Genomic DNA, 20,367 nt, shown 5'->3' on the forward strand with positions numbered 1-20,367 from the left:
CAAAAAAAAAAAAAAAAATTCTTGGGAACAAATGAGGTATTCTCACTGTGTTTCATGTCACTCCATTACTTGAGATGAGTGAACAGTTTGTTTTAGGAGATCCTTTCTAGATGTAAGCTTGTGTGCCTCAATGACAACTTATACATGTATTATGTTGTTTTGGCCATGGACGGAAAATCTTCCAAAAGTTCACTGCTTCCCCCAAAGTCTGGTTCTTTCAGGCTTCACTGAAAGTACCAAGAATACATCCCATAATCTACTTAAACTTTCACCCTGCAAAATTCTGTCCTTCTGTCCTGCACTTTTTTTTCTTCATCTCACAATGAAGAACAATAAATTGACCGTTGATTTCTCTGCTCCTGCATAACGCTGTGAGCTACTATATGAAAAGTAAGCATGTACTCACATAAAAACAATAAGTAAAAGCATATATCAATATTCTGATCAAGAAAAATACATTTTAATAAATCTCTATTCTGATGGATGAGGGTTCCAATTGAGATTTTAAATGATTTCAATTAAATAATGGACTATATCTCAGTTTTTACTGAGCTTTATTTTCCTTTCCTGGATGTCTAGAACATGACACACAGCCTCTCTACGTGCAGCTGTCACTTTCTGAGGTACTCTTTCATCCTCTTTGCTTAGCTGGTTCCTACTTCTCTTTCTTGTTCAGTCTCTAGGTTTACTTAAGTTGCCTTTACTTGACCTTCAAAACTATTAGACTAACTAACAGTTAAGCCCCACAATTACTGGCTTTTATAACTCTCAAAGTCCCTTTCTTTGAGAATAACCACACCTGAATTTAGTGCCTACCATTTCCTTTACACAATAGGACTCCTTAATAATAGTGACAGATAATAGTATTTACAAAGGACCATATGTCAAGCAATTTGTGCTTCACCGGTAACTCCATGAAGCCATGAAGAACATGCCTGTAATGCAGGAGATGATCAGGAGACATGGGTTTGATCCCTGAGTTGGGAAGATTCCCTGGTGAAGAAAACAGCAACCCACTCCAGTATTCTTACCTGGGAAATCCCATGACAGAGGAACCTGACCGCCTGCAGTGCATGGGGTTGCAAGAGTCAGATACAACTTAGTGACTAAACAACAACAACAACAAAACTCATACTAAGATGATATAATGTTACTGCAGAGAGCTCTGCTCTGGAATCTCATTAATCTGCTTTCTAACCCTGTCTTTTCCAACTGTAGCCTTTTGACGTTAAAAATTTGCTTAATTCCTTTGAGCATTAGTATCCAAATCTGTAAAATGGGTCATGTAATATAACCTATTTCATAGTGTTTTATGAAAATTAAAAGAAAAAAATGTAAGTCACATTAAAATTATTCAATAAATGTTGGTAGAAAGAATCATTCTTTTTGTTAACTCTCTTCTACCCCTCCTTAACAAATAATAAAACTGAGCCTCTGAATGTTTTTCTGATGTTATAAGCAAATGAGAATCTACAGTGGAAAGGGTCTAAAAGGAAGAGTTTACAGATTATAAGAGTTATTTCATAAGGAGAATTCCTCTGCTATCTTTCTAACTCACTGGTTTGTAACAAGATTGGCTTGACATCTTGCAATTTCCAGATGCCAGGTAGTGCTTTTCTTTCCATTCAAAAACTCTCAAAAAATACTCAGTTGACCTTGCTTTAAAGTGAGCATCAATGATAAATATTTTAAAATCACATAAACTATGCAACTGAATATGTAGAAAGAGTATTAAATGAAGAACATGCTGATTATAAAACGATTTAAGTGCAAGTGAAGTGAAGTCGCTCAGTCGTGTCCAACTATTTGCAACCCTGTGGACTGTAGTTTACCAAGCTCCTCCGTCCATGGGATTCTCCAGGCAAGAATACTGGAGTGGGTTGCCATTTCCTTCTCCAGGGGATCTTCCCGACCCAGGGATTGACGGATTGAACCCAGGAACCTGGGTCTCCAGCATTGCGGGCAGACGCTTTAACCTCTGAGTCACCAGGGAAGCCTGTAGTCACTGTTTATCTGAGTTTGGCCTTTACTGGGTGTTATTGGCCTAAAAGCACTCTATCTCATAACAACCAACATTAATCAATACAACAGGATAAAAGGAGGCCTATGTGGCTTAAATGTTGTTAAATTAAGTTATGACTATGAGCCAAATGAAAAGATCTGAACAAATTTTGGAATGTCTGGCTTAAAAAGCTAAGTATATGGCATGTAAAAATTGACTGGGGAAAGTGGTGCATGAGAGGGTAATTTCCAGGAGATAGGTAGTAATCTACCAGAGAGGGCCCTGAGTAACAGTCCAGGTGCACATGACTTCCAGTGAGACAACCATGTTTATTAAGATGCTGGGTGAGAACCAGCACTTATTTCAATGTTTGTGTTAGTGAATGGTTTTCAAAAAAAAAATTACCAAGAACCCAAACTTTATAATACTAATAATAGCAATAATAACAACCATGCAATAACAATCAAATGTTCCTAACATGCTCACACTTACTCCTCATAGCAAATATACAAATTAGGAATAAAAGACATAATTTAAGCATCTTGTCAAGTGGCAGAGCCAAGAGGTGAATTTTGTTCTGTTAGTATCTAAACTTTAGCCTAGGACAGTTGGTCACAGGAATGGGAAATAATTAGAAAAATTGAATAACAGAGGATCAACCATATTTTGACCTTCCAGCCAGTAATGCAGTATATTACAAAGTAAGTAATTAGATATAAGCTGTTATTTTGAAATTTTACATCAAAAGTATCACAAGAGTAGGGCTTCTTGAAAACTTCACTCAAGTAGAACTACTGGCTCTATGTGAAAAGATTAGGGAGTGGATCTGTGTGTTTTACAGTTACTATAAGCAGTCAGCATAAAAGTAAACAAGATTGGATTTATGCAAAAGGCCTATGTTTTATCAAGGAAAATCAGAACTTGATACTCACTGGTATCAAAGCTTTTAGCCTTCAACCTTCTTGCTCTGATGTCGCTTCTAAGTCACTTCAGTCATGTCTGACTCTGTGCGACCCCATAGACGACAGCCCACCAGGCTCCCCTGTCTCTGGGATTCTCCAGGCAGGAACACTGGAGTGGGCTGCCATTTCCTTCTCCAATGCATGAAAGTGAAAAGTGAAAGTGAAGCCTAGATTTAATCATGTTTTTATTTCTTAAGTATTGCATTTTCCCTGGTAGCTCAGCTGGTAAAGAATCTGCCTGCAATGCAGGAGACTTGGGTTCAATCACAGGTTTGGGAAGATACCCTGAAGGAGGGCATGGCAACCCACTCCAGTATTCTGGAGAAACCCCATGGACTGAGGAGCCCAGCAGACTGCAGTCCATAGGGTCACAAACAGTCAGACACGACTAAGCACAGTACACATTGCATTTTACCCATTTAACTGGTCCAACAATTGACTGTGAGACTCCTTTGGGGAAATATTGACTCTGCTTAGGGAAAACAGATTTTGAAGAACTGATAGGAGGTCTTTCTCCCAGTGGGATAAGAAGATATTGGGCTCTTGAGTCTCTGGTCCCTGAAGGGCCAGCAAGGCAGTCTTTCCCTGAGGAAGTAGAAACTCAAGCTTAAACTCCCTGTTCTGAAAGCCAGAGTGTAGAAGAGCCAGACAGAGGCAGAACTCTCCCTCCCTGGCAGAGATCACTGTCTGCATCAAGTAAGTCTGTCTCCAGCAGAAAATGAAGAAACCAAGTCACCACTGCGATAGCGGACCCCTCACTAGAGCAGGGACTGCACTGGGAATAAAACTGTGCTTGCAGATGGAAGAGCTGCAGGGTTGAAGTTTGAGGATAGGAGTTGAAGGGATGTGAGAGCAAAAAGTGGCATAAGGCCAGATGAAGATGAGCATGCCAAAGTTGAGTCCAGATTCTGTGCGTGCTGGGGAAAGGTTTGGTCCATGTGGGAGTTCACGAATCTGCACCAGAGTATCATGTTGAAGAGATCTTGAACACCTTTCATTGAACTCTTCTGGGAACATGAGGAAAAACACAGATTTAGAAAAGAAAGAAGATTCCTTATCACACTCCCTTGGTTATCATTACTTAGAAATCTTCACTAGTTTGCCCTTTATTGCCATTCCAATTTCATAAAAATATCTGATCCACTTTCTGCTCTCTCCTTTATTTCTCTGACTCCCTTTGTCTTCTCTCTTCTCAATCCAATCTATTATGTTGTAATTTCAGAATTCTCTTTTTGCATCTTCTCTCCATCATCTATTTTCTGGGCACATATGCTTGTGTTCTCCCCACTTCTGCTCTTTGTCTTCCATTCATTTGGCCAAAAGTCACTCCACCATGTGCAACTTCCTCCAGACCAACAGAGACCCCCAGGGAAAGCAAGCTTAGAGCACCATGTCCACTCAATGCTTTTCTCACTCCTATCATTATTACTTATCTCTCCCTATCCCCCTTTCTTGTCTCCAGATCTTGTTGAACAATATTGACAATAGACCAATACTTTTCCAAGATTAATACTAATTCCTATTCATCATTTATATACTTTAATTTAGTAAATGATATAATATGCTTTAAATTAATTCCAAAATTGTCTGAGTCACTACTAGTGTATTCTGTTATCAGCAAGAGAAGAATTGGAAGATCATTTAATCTCATCTACATATCAAGTGGGAAGGCCATGCCTAGCAGACACTAGCTGGGCAGGACCTTTTGTCCGGGGAAGCAAAGGACCAGGAGGAGTGAAGACAGGAACCCTGGGAGAAGGTGCTCCTCCTTCCCCCTCTGAGAGCCAGCTCTGGTCACTAACAGGGACTCTCTGATGAGAAGAATCTGGGAGGAGACAGCTGAGGAGGACTGGAACTGCATTTGAAGACTAGAATTCAAAGCTGGAAGCAAAACCACTATGTGAACCACTAAAACACAAAGTATGTTTCTATCTTTATGAAAATATTGTTCACAGTATGAAAATAAGGCTCACAGTTTGGTTAAATGTTCCGTTTGCTTGCCACCCTGCCCCTACTCCAAAGCTGTTTCTGCTCTATCATTTCTAGTTTCAAAACTATTAATTTTATCATGGGTGAATTTTTCAACAGTATTGATGAGGTAAATACATTATCACAGAATTATTCATTAGGATCAAAGGTAACTTAGAAATTATTAAAGTCTAACACATTGGACTAGGATTAGACAGGAGAAGGATTAGCCTAATACCGCGAGAATGGTTAAGATTTTGAGAATCAGTTTCCTGTTTGTAATGTGGTGATAATAAAGTATATCTCACAGGAGGGTGAATGATTCAGTGAGATGAAACCCTAGATATTTGATCACAGTTCCCAGTAGTGGTATGAGTTCAAAAACTAAACAATATGTGATTTTATGTTAGTGAGCCTAGTGAGAAATGAAGAGGGATGTTCTTAAATTACTGATATAAAGTTTCAAACCCACAAGATAACACTTTAACAGAGACATCTGTCTATGTTGACAGATTTAAAGGCAATGAGCTAAACTATTTCAAATGGTCATTGAGTTGAGTCTCATAATTTTTTTAACTATTCACCTATGAGACATTTAAATTATTTCCCAATGTTTCCTGGTATAAACAATGCTTCAAGAAACATATTCATACATATTGCTTTTCTACATGCTGAACTCATTTTGGTGTTCAAAAAGCCTGGAATAAAGCAAATTAAATTTTTAAAAATTAAAAAAAAATAAGTGCAATGGACTACATGATCTGAAAGAACAGACCTGTACATTTAGCCCAGCTACAGTCTTCTCTGCACTCTCAGTCACAATTCAGGAGAAGGAGAATCTTAGAATCTTTATCACTAATGTAAAAGAGGATACCAGATTACTTTTTTCATAATTGTTTTCTCCAGCCTATTTCCCGTGTATGTTAGTCAATCTTTCCCTATATAATCATAATAGTTTATGCAAGACTCTGCCATTGCTTATAGCACTTTTTCTTGTATTATCCATTGTCCTTAGAATGGCTTACGTTTTCCCTCTTTCAAACTTGAGGACATTTCTTAATTAAGTTTTGTGACACTAGTCCTTAATAGCATGATAAGGGAATGTTTAAATGACAAGAAAGCAATATCAACATTGAACAAGTGCCTAGAAGTGTATGGTGGTGGGGCGGGGAGGATGGGGACTTGTATGTGGATTACTATATTGAAGATGGAAAGAGGAAATCCAAAGGAGATGGAAGGCTTTAAAGGTGGATGTCATCACTCTCACATTTTTGCAGTCAGAAGAATCATTTTTCATCAGCCCAGCATTGGGGCTTCCCTGGTGACTCAGCAGTAGAGAATCCACCTGCCAATAGAAGGGACTCAGGTTGAATATCTGGATCTGGAAGATCTCCTAGAAAAAGGAATGGCAAACCACTCCAGTATTCTTGCCTGGTAAATCCCATGGACAGAGGGTCCTTGCAGGCTACAGACATTGGGTTTGCAAAGACTTGGACATGGCTTGAAGATTAAACAACAACAGCAAAAATCAGTCCAGCATAGCTTGGAGGAATTACTCAATTTCATGTTAAGGTTGTTTCTTCAATAAGTTAGGAATTCTACTGATATAAAGGTTAAGAAATAGAAAAAAAAAAAGCAATTTTAGGAAGAATCCATAGGAAACAAGTTAAAATTATTTTTAAGGTAGAATCCAGTTAACCAACTCTATTTTTGCAGTATAATATTTTTAAATATATAGCTCAAAATAAATGTGGCTGAAAGGTCAGATGGGGGTGGATGGAAGTTTACAGCTTTTTATGTGAGTCCTTAGTTTGTGACAGTCTCTGCTATTTCTTTTTTCTTTTTTCTTTTTTTGCATGCATTGTTATAGTTAAACTGTGGATGCAACGCATTCTGTATGGTCTTTTTAAAAACAGGAAGAAACTTGCAGATACAAACTTGAAGAATAATTTGTCACAAAATTTAATAGTTTTCTAAGTAATTTTCTATGTCTTTTAGTTTCTGTAAAGACTTAATTAATTAAAAAATAACCTTGAACAAATGAAACATGTATAAACAAGTCATATAACTTCATCCCCTTACATTCTCCAAAGTAATAGGAATAATCGAATAGAACATCAAAAAGGATAACAGATAAATTCTCCTGATTCCAAGAGAGCCTGCTAAGACCCACATATCACTAGGTAAAGCAAGTTCTATTTTCATATACCTCAAATCAATAGCTAATTTTTAATCTTAGTTTTACAACTCACTAAAAGAAAGCTATAGAAATAAATGACAAAATACGACAGCACACCAAAATGGCAATATCTCCACTGAGGCTTCATATTTCCTCCTCAGTAGTTTTGCTAGGTCCCCAAGCTGGAAACTCTGGTTGTCCCTATCCCTCAGCCTCCTCTTTTTACTAGCCATAGGGGTCTACACCACCTTCTTGAACACTATCCGGCTGGAGGCCTCACTACATGAGCCCATGTACCACCTGCTTAGCCTCCTCTCCCTGCTGGACATGGTACTCTGCCTCACTGTCATACCCAGGGTCCTGGCCATTTTCTGGCTTGACCCCTGGTCTATCAGCTTCTTTGCCTGCTTCTTTCAGATGTTAAACATGAATTCCTTCCTTGCCATGGAGTCCTGCACATTCATGATCATGACCTATGACCGCTATGTGGCCATCTGCCATCCACTGAGGTACCCACCCATCATCACTGACCAATCTGTTATCAAGGCAGCCATTTTTATTTTGGCAAGAAATTCCCTTACTATTCTGCCCATCGCTATTCTCTCAGGACAATTCCATTATTGTGGGAGAAATGTCATTGAGAACTGCATCTGTGCCAAAATGTCTGTGTCCAGGCTCTCTTGTGATGATATTACCATCAATCATCTCTATCAGTTTGCATTTGGCTGGGCACTGCTGGGATCTGACCTCATCCTCATCTTCCTCTCCTATACCCTCATACTGCGGGCTGTGCTGGGACTCAAGTCAAGGAGCTGTGGCCAAGGCCGTAAGCATATGTAGCTCCTACTTCATCCTTATCCTCTTCTTCAGCACATCCTCCTGGTCTTTGTCCTCACTCATGTGGCAAAGAAGAAGGTCATTCCTGCAGCACTCAACCCCATTGTTTATGGGGTATGAACCCAGGAAATCAAGAAAGGAATCCAGAGATTACTGAAGAAAAGATGGTAATTAAGACAACCAGGTAGGATGGTTTTTAAGTCAATAATAAATGAATGGACTGAAGTTCATATCTGTAAGTTTTACTCTCAAACTGGATGAACTGACTGTGTCCCCTTTAATAAAGCTGCAGTTGCATTTAGAGTTTCTCTTTCTCTCACTCCTCATCAGAAATCTCCTTGGCCCTTCTCCTTTTGTCCCACACTTATCTTATTTTGCCCAAAATGTTGAGTTTTCTTAGGCAGGTTCTAATGAGAAATTTATGTTCATAAATATATAACTGTTAACTTGACATAAATTTTATATTCTTGAGAATAAAACTGTGGATGCTTTGTGGGCTGTGACATATAATGTGTACTGCCTTCTTATTCTTATATCCACAGAAGTGAGCATATTGAAGACAAAGACATGAATTTCAGGCCTTATGTTAGAAGGTTATTGCTAGTCTGTAATTGGGTATTTTCTCTGAATCTTCAATCTCATTACTGGCTTTTCTGTAACTGAGTGTTCTCTCTCAACCTGCAAGCCCACTGCTGACTTCCTTTGTCATTCTGTCTCTTCTTTCTAGCAGACAAGATTTTCTTTGCAATGTGTCTTGCAAAAAGGACTTCCCTGTAGCTCAAATGATAAAGAATCTGCCTGCAATGCAGGAGACCAGGGTTCGTTCCCTGAGTCAGGAAGATTCTCTGGAGAAGGGAATGGCAATCTACTCTGGTATTCTTGCCTGGAGAATCCCATGGACAGAGACACCTGGCAGACCACAGTCCATGGGATTGCAAAGAGACTAAACCAAACCACATTACGAAAGGACAAGATTTATGCCTCTATTGTTCATGTTTGTAACAATGATCAGAGTTTTCTTATACTTCTTTTAGGACTTCCCTGTAGTTCAAATGGTAAAGAATCTGCCTGCAATGCAGGAGACCAGGGTTCATTTCCTGAGTCAGTAAGATCCTCTGGAGACGGGAACGTCAATACACCCCAGTATTCTTGCCTGGAGAATCCCATGGACAGAGGAGCCTGGCAGACTACAGTCCATGGTATTGCAAAGAGTCAGACACAACTGAGTGCCTAAACCACTTTCTTATATTAAGAGATGCCTCATTTTTATCCCTATGAATCTACACTTGACCACTTATCTTTGTGATTCAGAGTATTACAGGGTAAGGTATGCAAATATACCTTTGCTAATAAGTTAAAGATTTGTAAGCATTATAATGTATGATTCAGTAATAATACTGAAATATAAAACAGATTATATGATTATTGTTTCCTATGATTTGGATATCTTCTGAGCACACATCTCCTGTGTCTGGGAATTCTGTTAACTATTAAGCTACAAAAGTAAATGGGATTTTATTATTGCTTTCAGGAGCTTAAAGTTTGATTTGGAGGAATATAAATATTAATTCCAGGAATGTATTCTTCTCAAATGAAGAGGCTGAGAAATGAAATAATGTGCCTCTATGGGTATTAAGATGCTGGGCAACCAAGGAAAGCACTGATGGTGTTAGAAGGTCTGAGTTGTAAGCCTTGCACAACCACAAAAAAAAAGTAGTTTCAGGGGAACAAATGAGGTGATGTCACTGTGCTTAACAGTATTTTATTATCTCATAACAGTGAACAGTTTTAGAAGACCCTTTCTAGATATAAACTTGTGTGCTCAATGAAAACTTCAACATGTATTGTTCTGACCACGAACAGAAAATCTCCCCAAAGAGTTCAAAACTATCCCCAAAGTCTAGTTCTTTCAGTCTTCACTGAAAGCACCAGGAATACATCCCTTGACCTATTTAAGCACGCTTTCTGCAAAGCTATATTCATTTCCTTTTCTTCTTCGCCACACAGTGAGAAACAATAAATTGGTATTTGCATTCTTAATTCCTTCTATGAATGACTACTTGAAAAGTAAGCATGTACTCACATAAAAAGCAATAAGTAAAAGCAAAAAGCATGTTCAATATTTTAATCAAGAATAATACATTTCTCAAAAGTAAAATCAATTTTAAGATCCAAATATGTTCACATCATAGCTAATCTTTTTCTTTATTGCTTAAAGAATATCTTCCAAAAAAACTCATTGACTCAAAGATTTCAATCTAAGAATAATGTCTTACTTAAAACGTGCATGCATAGATACCAGTTTCTACAGTTCCCTTGTATCATTAAACTCATCGCATCAGTTTGGAGCTGTACCTCTGTTTCTTGATCCAAGAAATTGATTCACCACCAATTTGCATTTATTCCTTTATCACCAATACTCAGCACTTTGCCTAATACATATATTATATTCAAATAGTTTTAATTAAATAATAAATGTATAACAAAAACTAATAAAATATAGTCAAGTTAATTGTTTGAAAATCAGAACATACATTAAAACTCTTTGGAGTGCCACACAGCAGAAGGTTTAGCTAGTGTAATTTGTGCCCTCCATATACCTCAAGGGGGCTTCCTTGGTGGCTCAAATGGTAAAGAATCTGCCTGCAGTGCAGGAGATCCAGGTTTGATTCCTGGGTTGGGAAGATCCCTTGAGAAGGGAATGGCAACCCACTCCAGTATTCTTGCCTGGGAAATCCCATGGACAGAGGAGCCTGGCGGGCTGCAGTCCATGGGGTCACAAAGAGTCAGACACGACTGAAAGACTAACACACATGTGACTTGTATTATTTGGGCTTCCCTGATAGCTCAGTTGGTAAAGAATTCACCTACAGTGCAGAAGACCCTGGTTTGATTCCTGGGTCTGGAAGATCCCCTGGAGAAGAGATAGGCTACTCACTCCAGTCTTCTTGGGCTTCCCTGTGGCTCAGCTGGTAAAGAATCCACCTGCAATGCGGGAGACCTGGGTTTGATCCCTGGGTTGGGAAGATCCCCTAGAGAAGAGAAAGACGACCTACTCCAGTATTCTGGCCTGGCGAATTCCATGGACTATGTAGTCCATGGGGTCACAAAGAGTCAGACACGACTGCATGACTTTCACATATACCTCAAGGAAGGCTAAATCTTGGGTGCATGCTCAATCATGTCTGACTCTTTGTGATTCCATGAATAGTAGCCCACCAGGCTTCTCTGTCCATGGGATTTTTCAGGCAAGAATACTGGAGTGGGTTGCCATTTCCTCCTCCAGAGTATTTTCCCAACCCAGGGATGGAACCCACGTCTCCTGGGTATCCCCACTGAACCACCTGGGAAGCCCACCTAAATTTTACTGTTACTAAATTCTGTTATTTGAGTCTTAGGTGAGTGACTCTCAAATTGTACCAGCTCTATAACTCTAATATTATGTGTTTAGTTTTATAACAATTATCTCCTAAATGTTTAAGGGGATGTACACATGTATATGGCTTCCCAGGTGGCACTAATAGTAAAGAATCCACCTGCCAAAGCAGAAGACATAAGAGAAAGAGGTTTGATCCCTGGGTCAGGAAGATCCTCTGGAGGAGGGCATGGCAACCCACTCCAGTATTCTTGCCTGGAGAATCCCATGAACCTGGTGGGCTACTGTCAGTAGGGTCGCAAAAAGTTGGACAGTGCTGAAGCGACTTAGCACACAAGTGTGCATACAAACGTGTATACATTTTTAAATAAAATAGATTCAAAAACCACTACTATTTATCCTGTGTGGTTTATGTATAAGTTCCTACAGATAATGGAGCTCTGCCTTTTCTTGGATTTTTTTCCATGATGACTTGCTTCTGGTTTGGAATCTAATCTGGAGAGAGCTCTGGTCTGAATTCATTGATCTGCTTTCTAACCTTGTCTTTTCCAGCTATGGTTTTTCAATGTTGAGCAATTTACTTAGCCCCTTTGACTATTAGTATTTAATGGGTCAGGTCATATAACCTGTTTCATAGTGTTCTTATGAAGATAAAAAAGAGAAAAAAAATGCTAGTTAAGTTTAAAAAGTGTTCAAGTAATGTCGGTAGCAAACTCCAGGAGACAGTGAAGGACAGAGAAGCCTGGTCTGCTGCAGTTCATGCTGTCCCACAGTTGGACACGACTTAGCAACTGAACAACGATGATGGTAGAAGGAGCCATTATTTATGCCACCTCTTCTTTGCCCCTTCTTAACAAATAATAAAACTGAGCCTCTTAGTGTCTTTCTGATGTTATATAGCAAGTAAGAATCTCCAGTGGAAAGTGTCTAAAAAGGAACAGCTTGCCAATTATGCAAGGCATTTCTTTAAAGGGAAATCACTCTGCTAGCTTTTTAACTCACTGGTCCTTAGCAAGATTGGTTTCACATCTTGCAATTTCCAGATGTCAAGAAATGATATCCAAAAACTCTCAAAAACTACTGAATTAACCTTACTTTTATGAGTGCCAATAATAAATGTTTTAAAATCACATAAACTGCAATTAATGTAAGAAAGAATCTTAAGTGAAGGACATGATGATTACAAAATAGTTTTGGAAATGCAAGTGGTCATTTGTTTTCCTGGAACTGACTTTGATAGAGAGTTATTGGCATGAAAAGTGCTCTCACTCCTAACAATCTAACTGGATAAAAAGGAGCCGTATGTCACTTAAATATTATTAAATTAAGTATATCTTGGTTATCAATCAAATGAAAAGATGTGAACAGATTTGGGAATGTCCAACTTTAAAAGCTACCTGTATAACTTGTAAAAATTGACTGGAAGAGGTGGTGCATGAGAAGGTAAGCTCCAAGAGATAGGTGGTAATTCAGAAGCAATGACCCTGCCTTACAGTCAGAAGCACATGTAACTTCTGGTGATACCACTGTTTACTAAGATGCTATGAGCAAATAAAACTACAGAAAAGAAAATAAGCACAAAGCAACAAGTGTAAGTAAAAGTGCTCCAAATGGTAGGCACAAATCTAAGATCAAACTGATTCTGATATAGACAATTCTGTGGAAGAGGCTCCAAGGTAAGAAGCAGTGATTATTTCAAGTTTTATGTTGACTAATGGCTTTCCAATAGGAAAGATACTAGGGAGCCAAATTTTATAGTAGTAGTAATAACAATGACAGTGTAATAACAGTCAAGTGCTCCTAACATGCTCACATTTATTCCTCACAACAAGTATGCAAATTAGGAATATGAGACAGATAATTTAAGGAACTTGTCACATGAAAGAGCTGGAAAATGAATTTTCTTCTATCTAAACTTCAGCCCAGAACACTTGGTCACAGGAACAGGAGCCAGTTAGAAAAATTCAGTAACAGAAGATGAACCATCCTTTTGAACAGCCACACACTAATTGCAGTATATTGCTAAGTAAAAAATCAGATAAAGAAATTATCTTTTTTACGTTAAAAGTGTCGCAAGCATAGGGCTTCTTGAAAACTTCACTCAAGTAGAACTATTGGTCACACACATGAAAAGATTAGGGAGTGGATCTGAGTGTTTTACAGTCACTAGAAACTGTCAACATAGAAACGCACAGGAATAAATTTAAGCACAAGGCATATTTTTATCAAAACTCAGTTCAGTTGCTAAGTTGTGTCTGACTCTTTTCAACCCCATGGAAGGCAGCATTCAAGGCTTTGCTGTCCTTCACCAACTCCTGGAACTTGCTCAAACTCATGTCCATAGAGTCGGTGATGCCATCCAACCATCTCATCCTCTGTCATCCCCTTCTCTTCTTGCCTTCAATCTTGCCCAGCATCAGGATCTTTTCAAATGAGTCAGTTCTTCACATCAGGTGGCTGAAGTATTGGAGTGTCAGCTTCAGCATCAGTCCTTCCAACGAATATTCAGGACTGATTTCCTTTAGGATTGACTGGTTGGATCTTCTTGCAGTCCAAGGGACCCTCAAGAGTCTTCTCCAACACCACAGTTCAAAAGCATCAATTCTTCAGTGCTCAGCTTTCTTTATAGTCCAACTCTCACATCCATACATGACTACTGGAAAAATCATAGCTTTGACTAGATGGACCTTTGTCAGCAAAGTAATGTCTCTTCTTTTTAATATGCTATCTAGGTTGGTCATAGTTTTTCTTCCAAGGAGCAAGCATCTTTTAATTTCATGGCTGCAATCACCATCTGCAGTGATTTTGGAGCCCCCCAAAATAAAATCGGCCACTGTTTCCACAGTTTCCCCATCTATTTGCCATTAAGTGATGGGGCCGGATGCCATGATCTTAGTTTTCTGAATGTTGAGCTTTAAGCCAACTTCTCACTCTCCTCTTTCATTTTCATCAAGAGGCTCTTTAGTTCTTCCTCGCTTTCGGCCATAAGGGTAGTGCCATCTACATATATGAGGTTATTGATATTTCTCTTGGCAATCTTTATTCCAACTTGTGCTTCATCCAGCCTGGCATTTCGCATGATGTATTCTGCATATAAGTTAAAAAAGCAGAGTGACAATATACAGCCTTGATGTACTCCTTTCCCGATTCGGAACCAGTTCATTTTTCATTTTTGGTTCTAACTGTTGCTTCCTCACCTGCATACAGATTTCCCAGGAGGTAAGTAAGGTGGTCTGGAATTCTCATCTCTTTAAGAATTTTCCACAATTTGTTGTGATCCACACAGTCAAAGGCTTTGGCATAGTCAATAAAGCAGAAGTACATGTTTTTCTGGAATTCTCTTGCATTTTTGATGATCCAACAAGTGTTGGCAACTTGATCTCTGGTTCCTCTGTTTTTTCTAAAGCCAACTTAAACATCTGGAAGTTACAATTCACTTACTGTTGAAGCCTGGCTTGGAGAATTGAGACATTACTTTGCTAGCATGTGAGATGAGTACAATTGTGTGGTAGTTTGAACATTCTTTGGAATTGCCCTTCTTTGGGATTGGAATGAAAACTGACCTTTTCCAGTCCTGTGGCCACTGCTGAGTTTTCCTAATTTGCTGGCATATTGAGTGCAGCACTTTCACAGCATCATCTTTTAGGATTTGAAATACATAAATTGGAATTCTATTGCCTCCACTAGCTTTGTTTGTAGCGATGCTTCCTAAGGCCCACTTGACTTCACATTCCAGGATGTCTGGCCCTAGGTGAGTGATCACACCATCATGGTTATCTGTGTCGTGAAGATCTTTTTTGTATAGTTTTTCCGTGTATTCTTGCCACCTCTTCTTAATATCTTCTACTTCTGTTAGGTCCATACAATTTCTGTCCTTAATTGTGCCCATCTTTGCATGGAATGTTCCCTTGGTATCTCTAACTTTCTTGAAGAGATCTCTAGTCTTTCCCATTCTATCGTTTTCCAATTTCTTTTCATTGATCACTGAGGAAGGCTTTCTTTTCTCTCCTTGCTATTCTTTGGAACTCTGCATTCAAATGGGTATATCTTTCCTTTTCTCCTTTGCCTTTCACTTCTCTTCTTTTCTCAGGTATTTGTGAGGTCTCTTCAGACAACCATTTTGCCTTTTTGCATTTCTTTTTCTTGGAGATGGTCTTGATCACTGACTCCTGTACAATGTCACGAACCTTCACCCATAGTTCTTCAGGCACTCTGTCTATCAGATCTAATCCCTTGAATCTATTTGTCACTTCTACTGCATAATCATAAGGGATTTGATTTAGGTCACACTTGAATGTTCTTTGTTTTTCCCTACTTTCTTCAATATAAGTCTGAATTTTTCAATAAGGAGTTCATGATCTGCACTACAGACAGCTCCCCATCTTGTTTTTGCTGACTCTATAGACAGAATATATCTCCATCTTTGGCTGCAAATAATATAATCAATCTGACTTGGTACTGACCATCTGGTTATGTCCATGTGTGAGTCTTCTCTTGTATGATTGGAATATACATTTCTGAAAAAGAAAAAGACTTTTTTGATGAAAAATATATTTTTATCAATACATTTCTGAAAAATCAGAACTTGATACTCATTGATATCAAAGCTATTTGCCTTGACCCTTCTAGCCCTAGAGTTCTGTGTTTAAAATTAATCATGCCTTTATTTCCTAAGTATCCCATTTTATACATTTAACTGGTCCCGTAAAATTAACTCTGAGACTCTTGCTATGCTTTGGGGGCATTATTGACTCTGCTTAGGGAAAACAGATCTTGAAGAACTGAGAGTAAATCTTTCTCCCAATGGGATAAGAAGATGCTGGGCTCTTGATTCTCTGAAGGGCCAGCAAGGCAGTCTTTCCCTGGGGAAGTAAAAACTCAAGTACAAACTCTTCTTTCTGAAAGCCAGAGTGTAGAAGAGCCAGACAGAGACAAAGTCTCCCTCCCTGGCAGAGATCACTAGAGCAGGGACTGCACTGGTAATAAAACTGGGTTTGCAGTTGGAAGACCTGTAGGTTTTAGGAAAGGCATTTGAGGACAGGCCTTGAAGGGACATGAGAAAGAGAAGTGGCACGGAGCCAGATGAAGATGATCATGCCGAAGCTGAGCCCAGAGTCTGTGTGTGCTGGGGAGAGGTTTGGTCCTTGTGGGAGTTCATGAATTTGCACCAGAGTGTCATGTTGGCGAGAGCTTGACAATCCTTGGTTGAATTCTTCTGAGAACACGAGGGAGAATGCAGATTTGAAAGGGAAAAAGCATTTCCTATCACACTCCCTTGACTATCATTACTTAGGAATCTTCACTAGTTTGCCTTTTACTGCCTTTCTCATTTCATAAAATACCTGACCCACTTTCTGTCTCTCCTTCATTTCTCTGACTCCCTTTGTCTTCTTTCTTCTCAATCCAATCTATTTTGTTGTAATTTCAGAATTCTCTTTTTGCATCTTCTCTCCACCATCTATATTTTTGGGCACATATGTTTCTGTTCTCCCCCACTTCTACTCTCTCTCTCTTCCAATCATTTGGACTAGAGTCACTTCACCATGCAGCAGCTTTCTCCAGACCCACATAGATCCCCAGGGGAAGCAAGCTTAGGGTACCATTTCCACTCAATGCTCTTCTCACTCTCATAATTATTATTTATTACTCCTTATCCCTCTTCTTTGCTTCACTCAGGTCCCTTTGAAAAAATGTGACAACAGACTCAATACTTTTTTAATATTAATGAAAATTCCTATACCTTCTATATACTTTAATTTAGTACCCCAAAATGATATTGATAAAAGTCTCTGCACAGGTGTGGCTCTGCAGACCAAGAGCAATAATCTTACAGGACAAATCATTAAGAAGGGTCCCTGGTGTAATGGCCTAAGAGATCACTAGTTGCTGCTCCAAGGAAGCTGTCTACAGGCTTGTTGAAACAACAAAATGAACAATGAAGTCTTATTAACCTATGCAATGTAACCTAACAATAGGGGGAAAACAGGGATGAATGATATGAACACAGAGAGTTAAGGAGGAGAGGCATGAGGGCACTGTAGAGAAGAGATACTCTTCAAAATAGAGGCTAAGAAGCTTCGAGTTAATGTGCAACTCGGAAGATGGACTTCCAGTCCTAGCGGTATGACACTCATGGATTCTTCTTGTTAAAATAGTCACACTCACCATTATGATCATCTTTTCATCTCTGGTGTTGGAAGTTAGACCATGTTATCTAGGTGTCTACATTTATTTGCATCTTGATATATCTAGGTGTATTTTTTAAATCCCATTTGATTTAGTGGACCTCTTGGTTCTGCTTATTGATATATTTCATCATTTCTGAAAGGCTCAAAGCCTCTATCCCTTTTTCTCTTTTCTTCAATCTGGAACTTGGATTTTATTTGTTAGACCTTCTTACTCTATCCTCAATTCCTCTTACCTTTCTTCAGCATTTTCCACCCATGGACTGTAGCCACCAGGTTCCTCTGTCTGGATTTTCTAGGTAAGAATCCTGGAGTGGGCTGCACCTAAGGGAACCAGGAAGCGTCCCATTGCCATTCTGCTGCAGGGGATCTTCTAGTTCACTAATTATGTTTCAAATTGTGGCTTATATGCTATTAAGCTTATCTCTTAAATTTTTTATTTTAATTATTATATTTTTATTTCTAGGAGATATAACTGATTCTTATTTTAAACATTATCTTTGCTTATATTTTCAAGACTATCTCTCATTTCTTTTTTTAAAAGCCATTGGAAAAAATGGTTCAATATTAATATCAAATATCTCAAGATTTTGTAGGTTGAATTCTATGACCTATTGTTTTCTAGGGTTTTACTCCTAATCTTTTTTCTTTTCAATAATTTTTTACTGCAATTTCTTCAGAAGTCTATATTGAAATTCTTTGAGGAAAAAATTTGTTCCTCAAAAAAGTATTTTGATTTGATCCTGTTGTTTTCTGATACCACTGCCCATAATCCAGAATAACTTTAAATATCTTTTGAGCCAAAGAGCTGGTGTGAACTCAGCATACAAAGTCACATAGGACCAGCTTGTACATCAGAATTTACAGGGAAGATTTTTCCCAAGCAATGAGATTTGAGGTAGTTTATTTCCTTAGAAGTTCCCAGTGCAGATGAGGTGGGGATTTATTCCTAGCGTACTAACACCATTCAGGATGTAGTGTTGTAAAGTCCTACCATATGGGAGATCACGATAATAGATTCCCACCCTGCTTGAATCCTGGATTTTATCTTCTGTCCCTGAGCTCCATTAAGTAAGAAAACTGGTGCTGATGTTCATGAAATGCCACCAGTGTCCTCAGGTTGAAAGCCAACATTGATATTTCATTTCAATGTCTGAATTTCACTCGGTCCTTAATCTGATAAATCTTTCTTTTCTGTCTGTTCAAGGATCCATTCAAGGCATTTGAAGACACATATAAACACAAGTATTTATGGGTATAGGTATAAGTAAGGATATGGGTGTGGGTATGGATGATGGGCATTGATTTGACTTAGACATAATATTAAAAATGTTTCTATTAATTTTCATCAGGGAGTTGCTCTATGTACACAGTCTATCATACCTCTGCATACTCTCAATTTTTGCTCCCTTAAAAACTTGATTGTGGATGCCATCTACACTTTAGAATGCATTTATACACATGGAAGCATTTATTTATATATTCAATGAAAATGTGTTAGCCACTTCTGTGTGTCAAAAATGTTCTAGACACAAGGAATGAGAGAGGCAGAGGTAGCTTGTGTCCATATCTTCCAGGATCTTATAAGCTAAATCCACACTCGTGAGAGTCTGTGGTAGAATTAACACCTTCTCTCTTCTTCAGCTGCCTAAAGGCATCTTCCTCCCTGAAGTCACTGCCAATGCTGCCTTATAGTAACAGCTCCCTCTCTACTGAAGTCTCTGAGTTCCTCCTAAACTGTTTTGTCAGGTCCCCCAGCTGGCAGCTCTGGCTGTCCCTGCCCCTTAGCCTCCTCTTCCTCCTGGCCATGGGAGCCAACGCCACCCTCCTGATCACCATCTGGCTGGAGGCCTCTCTGCATGAGCCCATGTACTACCTGCTCAGCCTGCTCTCCCTGCTGGACATGGCTCTCTGCCTCACTGTCATCCCCAAGGTCCTGGCCATCTTCTGGTTTGATCTCAAGCCCATCAGCTTTTCTGCCTGCTTCCTCCAAATGTTCATCATGAATAACTTCCTGCCCATGGAATCATGCACCTTCTTAGTCATGGCCTATGATCGCTATGTGGCCATCTGCAAGCCTCTGCACTATCCATCCATCATCACAGACCAATTTGTGGCAAGAGCTCTTGTCTTCATCTTGGCCCGAAACACATTTCTTACTGCACCTATTCCCATCCTCTCTGCGCGGCTCCATTATTGTGGAAGAAATATAATTGAGAACTGTATCTGTGCCAACCTCTCCGTGTCCAAGCTCTCTTGTGGTAACATCATGCTTAACAAAATCTACCAGTTAATTTTAGCCTGGACTCTGCTGGGCTCTGACCTCATCCTCATCTTCCTCTCCTATATCTTCATCCTCCGAGCTGTCCTTAGACTCAATACAAAAGGGGCAGCCGCTAAAGCTCTGAGCACCTGTGGCTCTCACTTTATCCTTATCCTCTTCTTCAGCACCATCCTGCTGGTTTTGGTTTTTACCCATTTGGCCAAGGAAAAGGTTTCACCTGACGTTCCTGTCTTACTTAATGTCCTCCACCATGTCATTCCTGCAGCTCTCAACCCCATTGTCTATGGTGTTAGAACTCAGGAAATTAAGCAGGGGATTTGGAAATTATTGAGGAAGGGTAACGACAGCAGAAAGTAATTATGTTCTTGCTGCTCTCCATGAAGAATACCGAAAATCACAATTGAAAAGCAAGGACTGGAATGTAGAAATAAAGTTCTAATCTTCTTCCTGTTCTTGCCTAATGATATAAACTGTGCAGTTTCCTCTTACTCAGTCACATCCTAGTTCTTATCATTCCATAGTATCCTGGCAGAGACAAAGGATAAAGATGTATAATCTCTCATCATGCTAGCAA

General features: G+C 39.1%; 1 protein-coding gene and 1 pseudogene across 1 annotated transcript; both read left to right on the top strand.

Annotated features, from left to right (window-relative positions):
• LOC108637611 lies at positions 2,307 to 8,119 on the top strand (annotated as a pseudogene).
• Positions 19,191 to 20,150, top strand: LOC108637612 (olfactory receptor 56A3-like). The gene has a single exon (XM_018058913.1). The coding sequence runs from the start codon at positions 19,191 to 19,193 to the stop codon at positions 20,148 to 20,150; it is 960 nt and encodes a 319-aa protein (XP_017914402.1).

Source organism: Capra hircus, chromosome 15 (genome assembly GCF_001704415.2).
Source record: "Capra hircus breed San Clemente chromosome 15, ASM170441v1, whole genome shotgun sequence".
Classification (NCBI taxonomy): domain Eukaryota; kingdom Metazoa; phylum Chordata; class Mammalia; order Artiodactyla; family Bovidae; genus Capra; species Capra hircus.

Coding starts and splice junctions, on each gene's coding strand:
- LOC108637612 (XM_018058913.1), top strand. CDS start 19,191: ATGCTGCCTTATAGTAACAGCTCCCTCTCTACTGAAGTCTCTGAGTTC.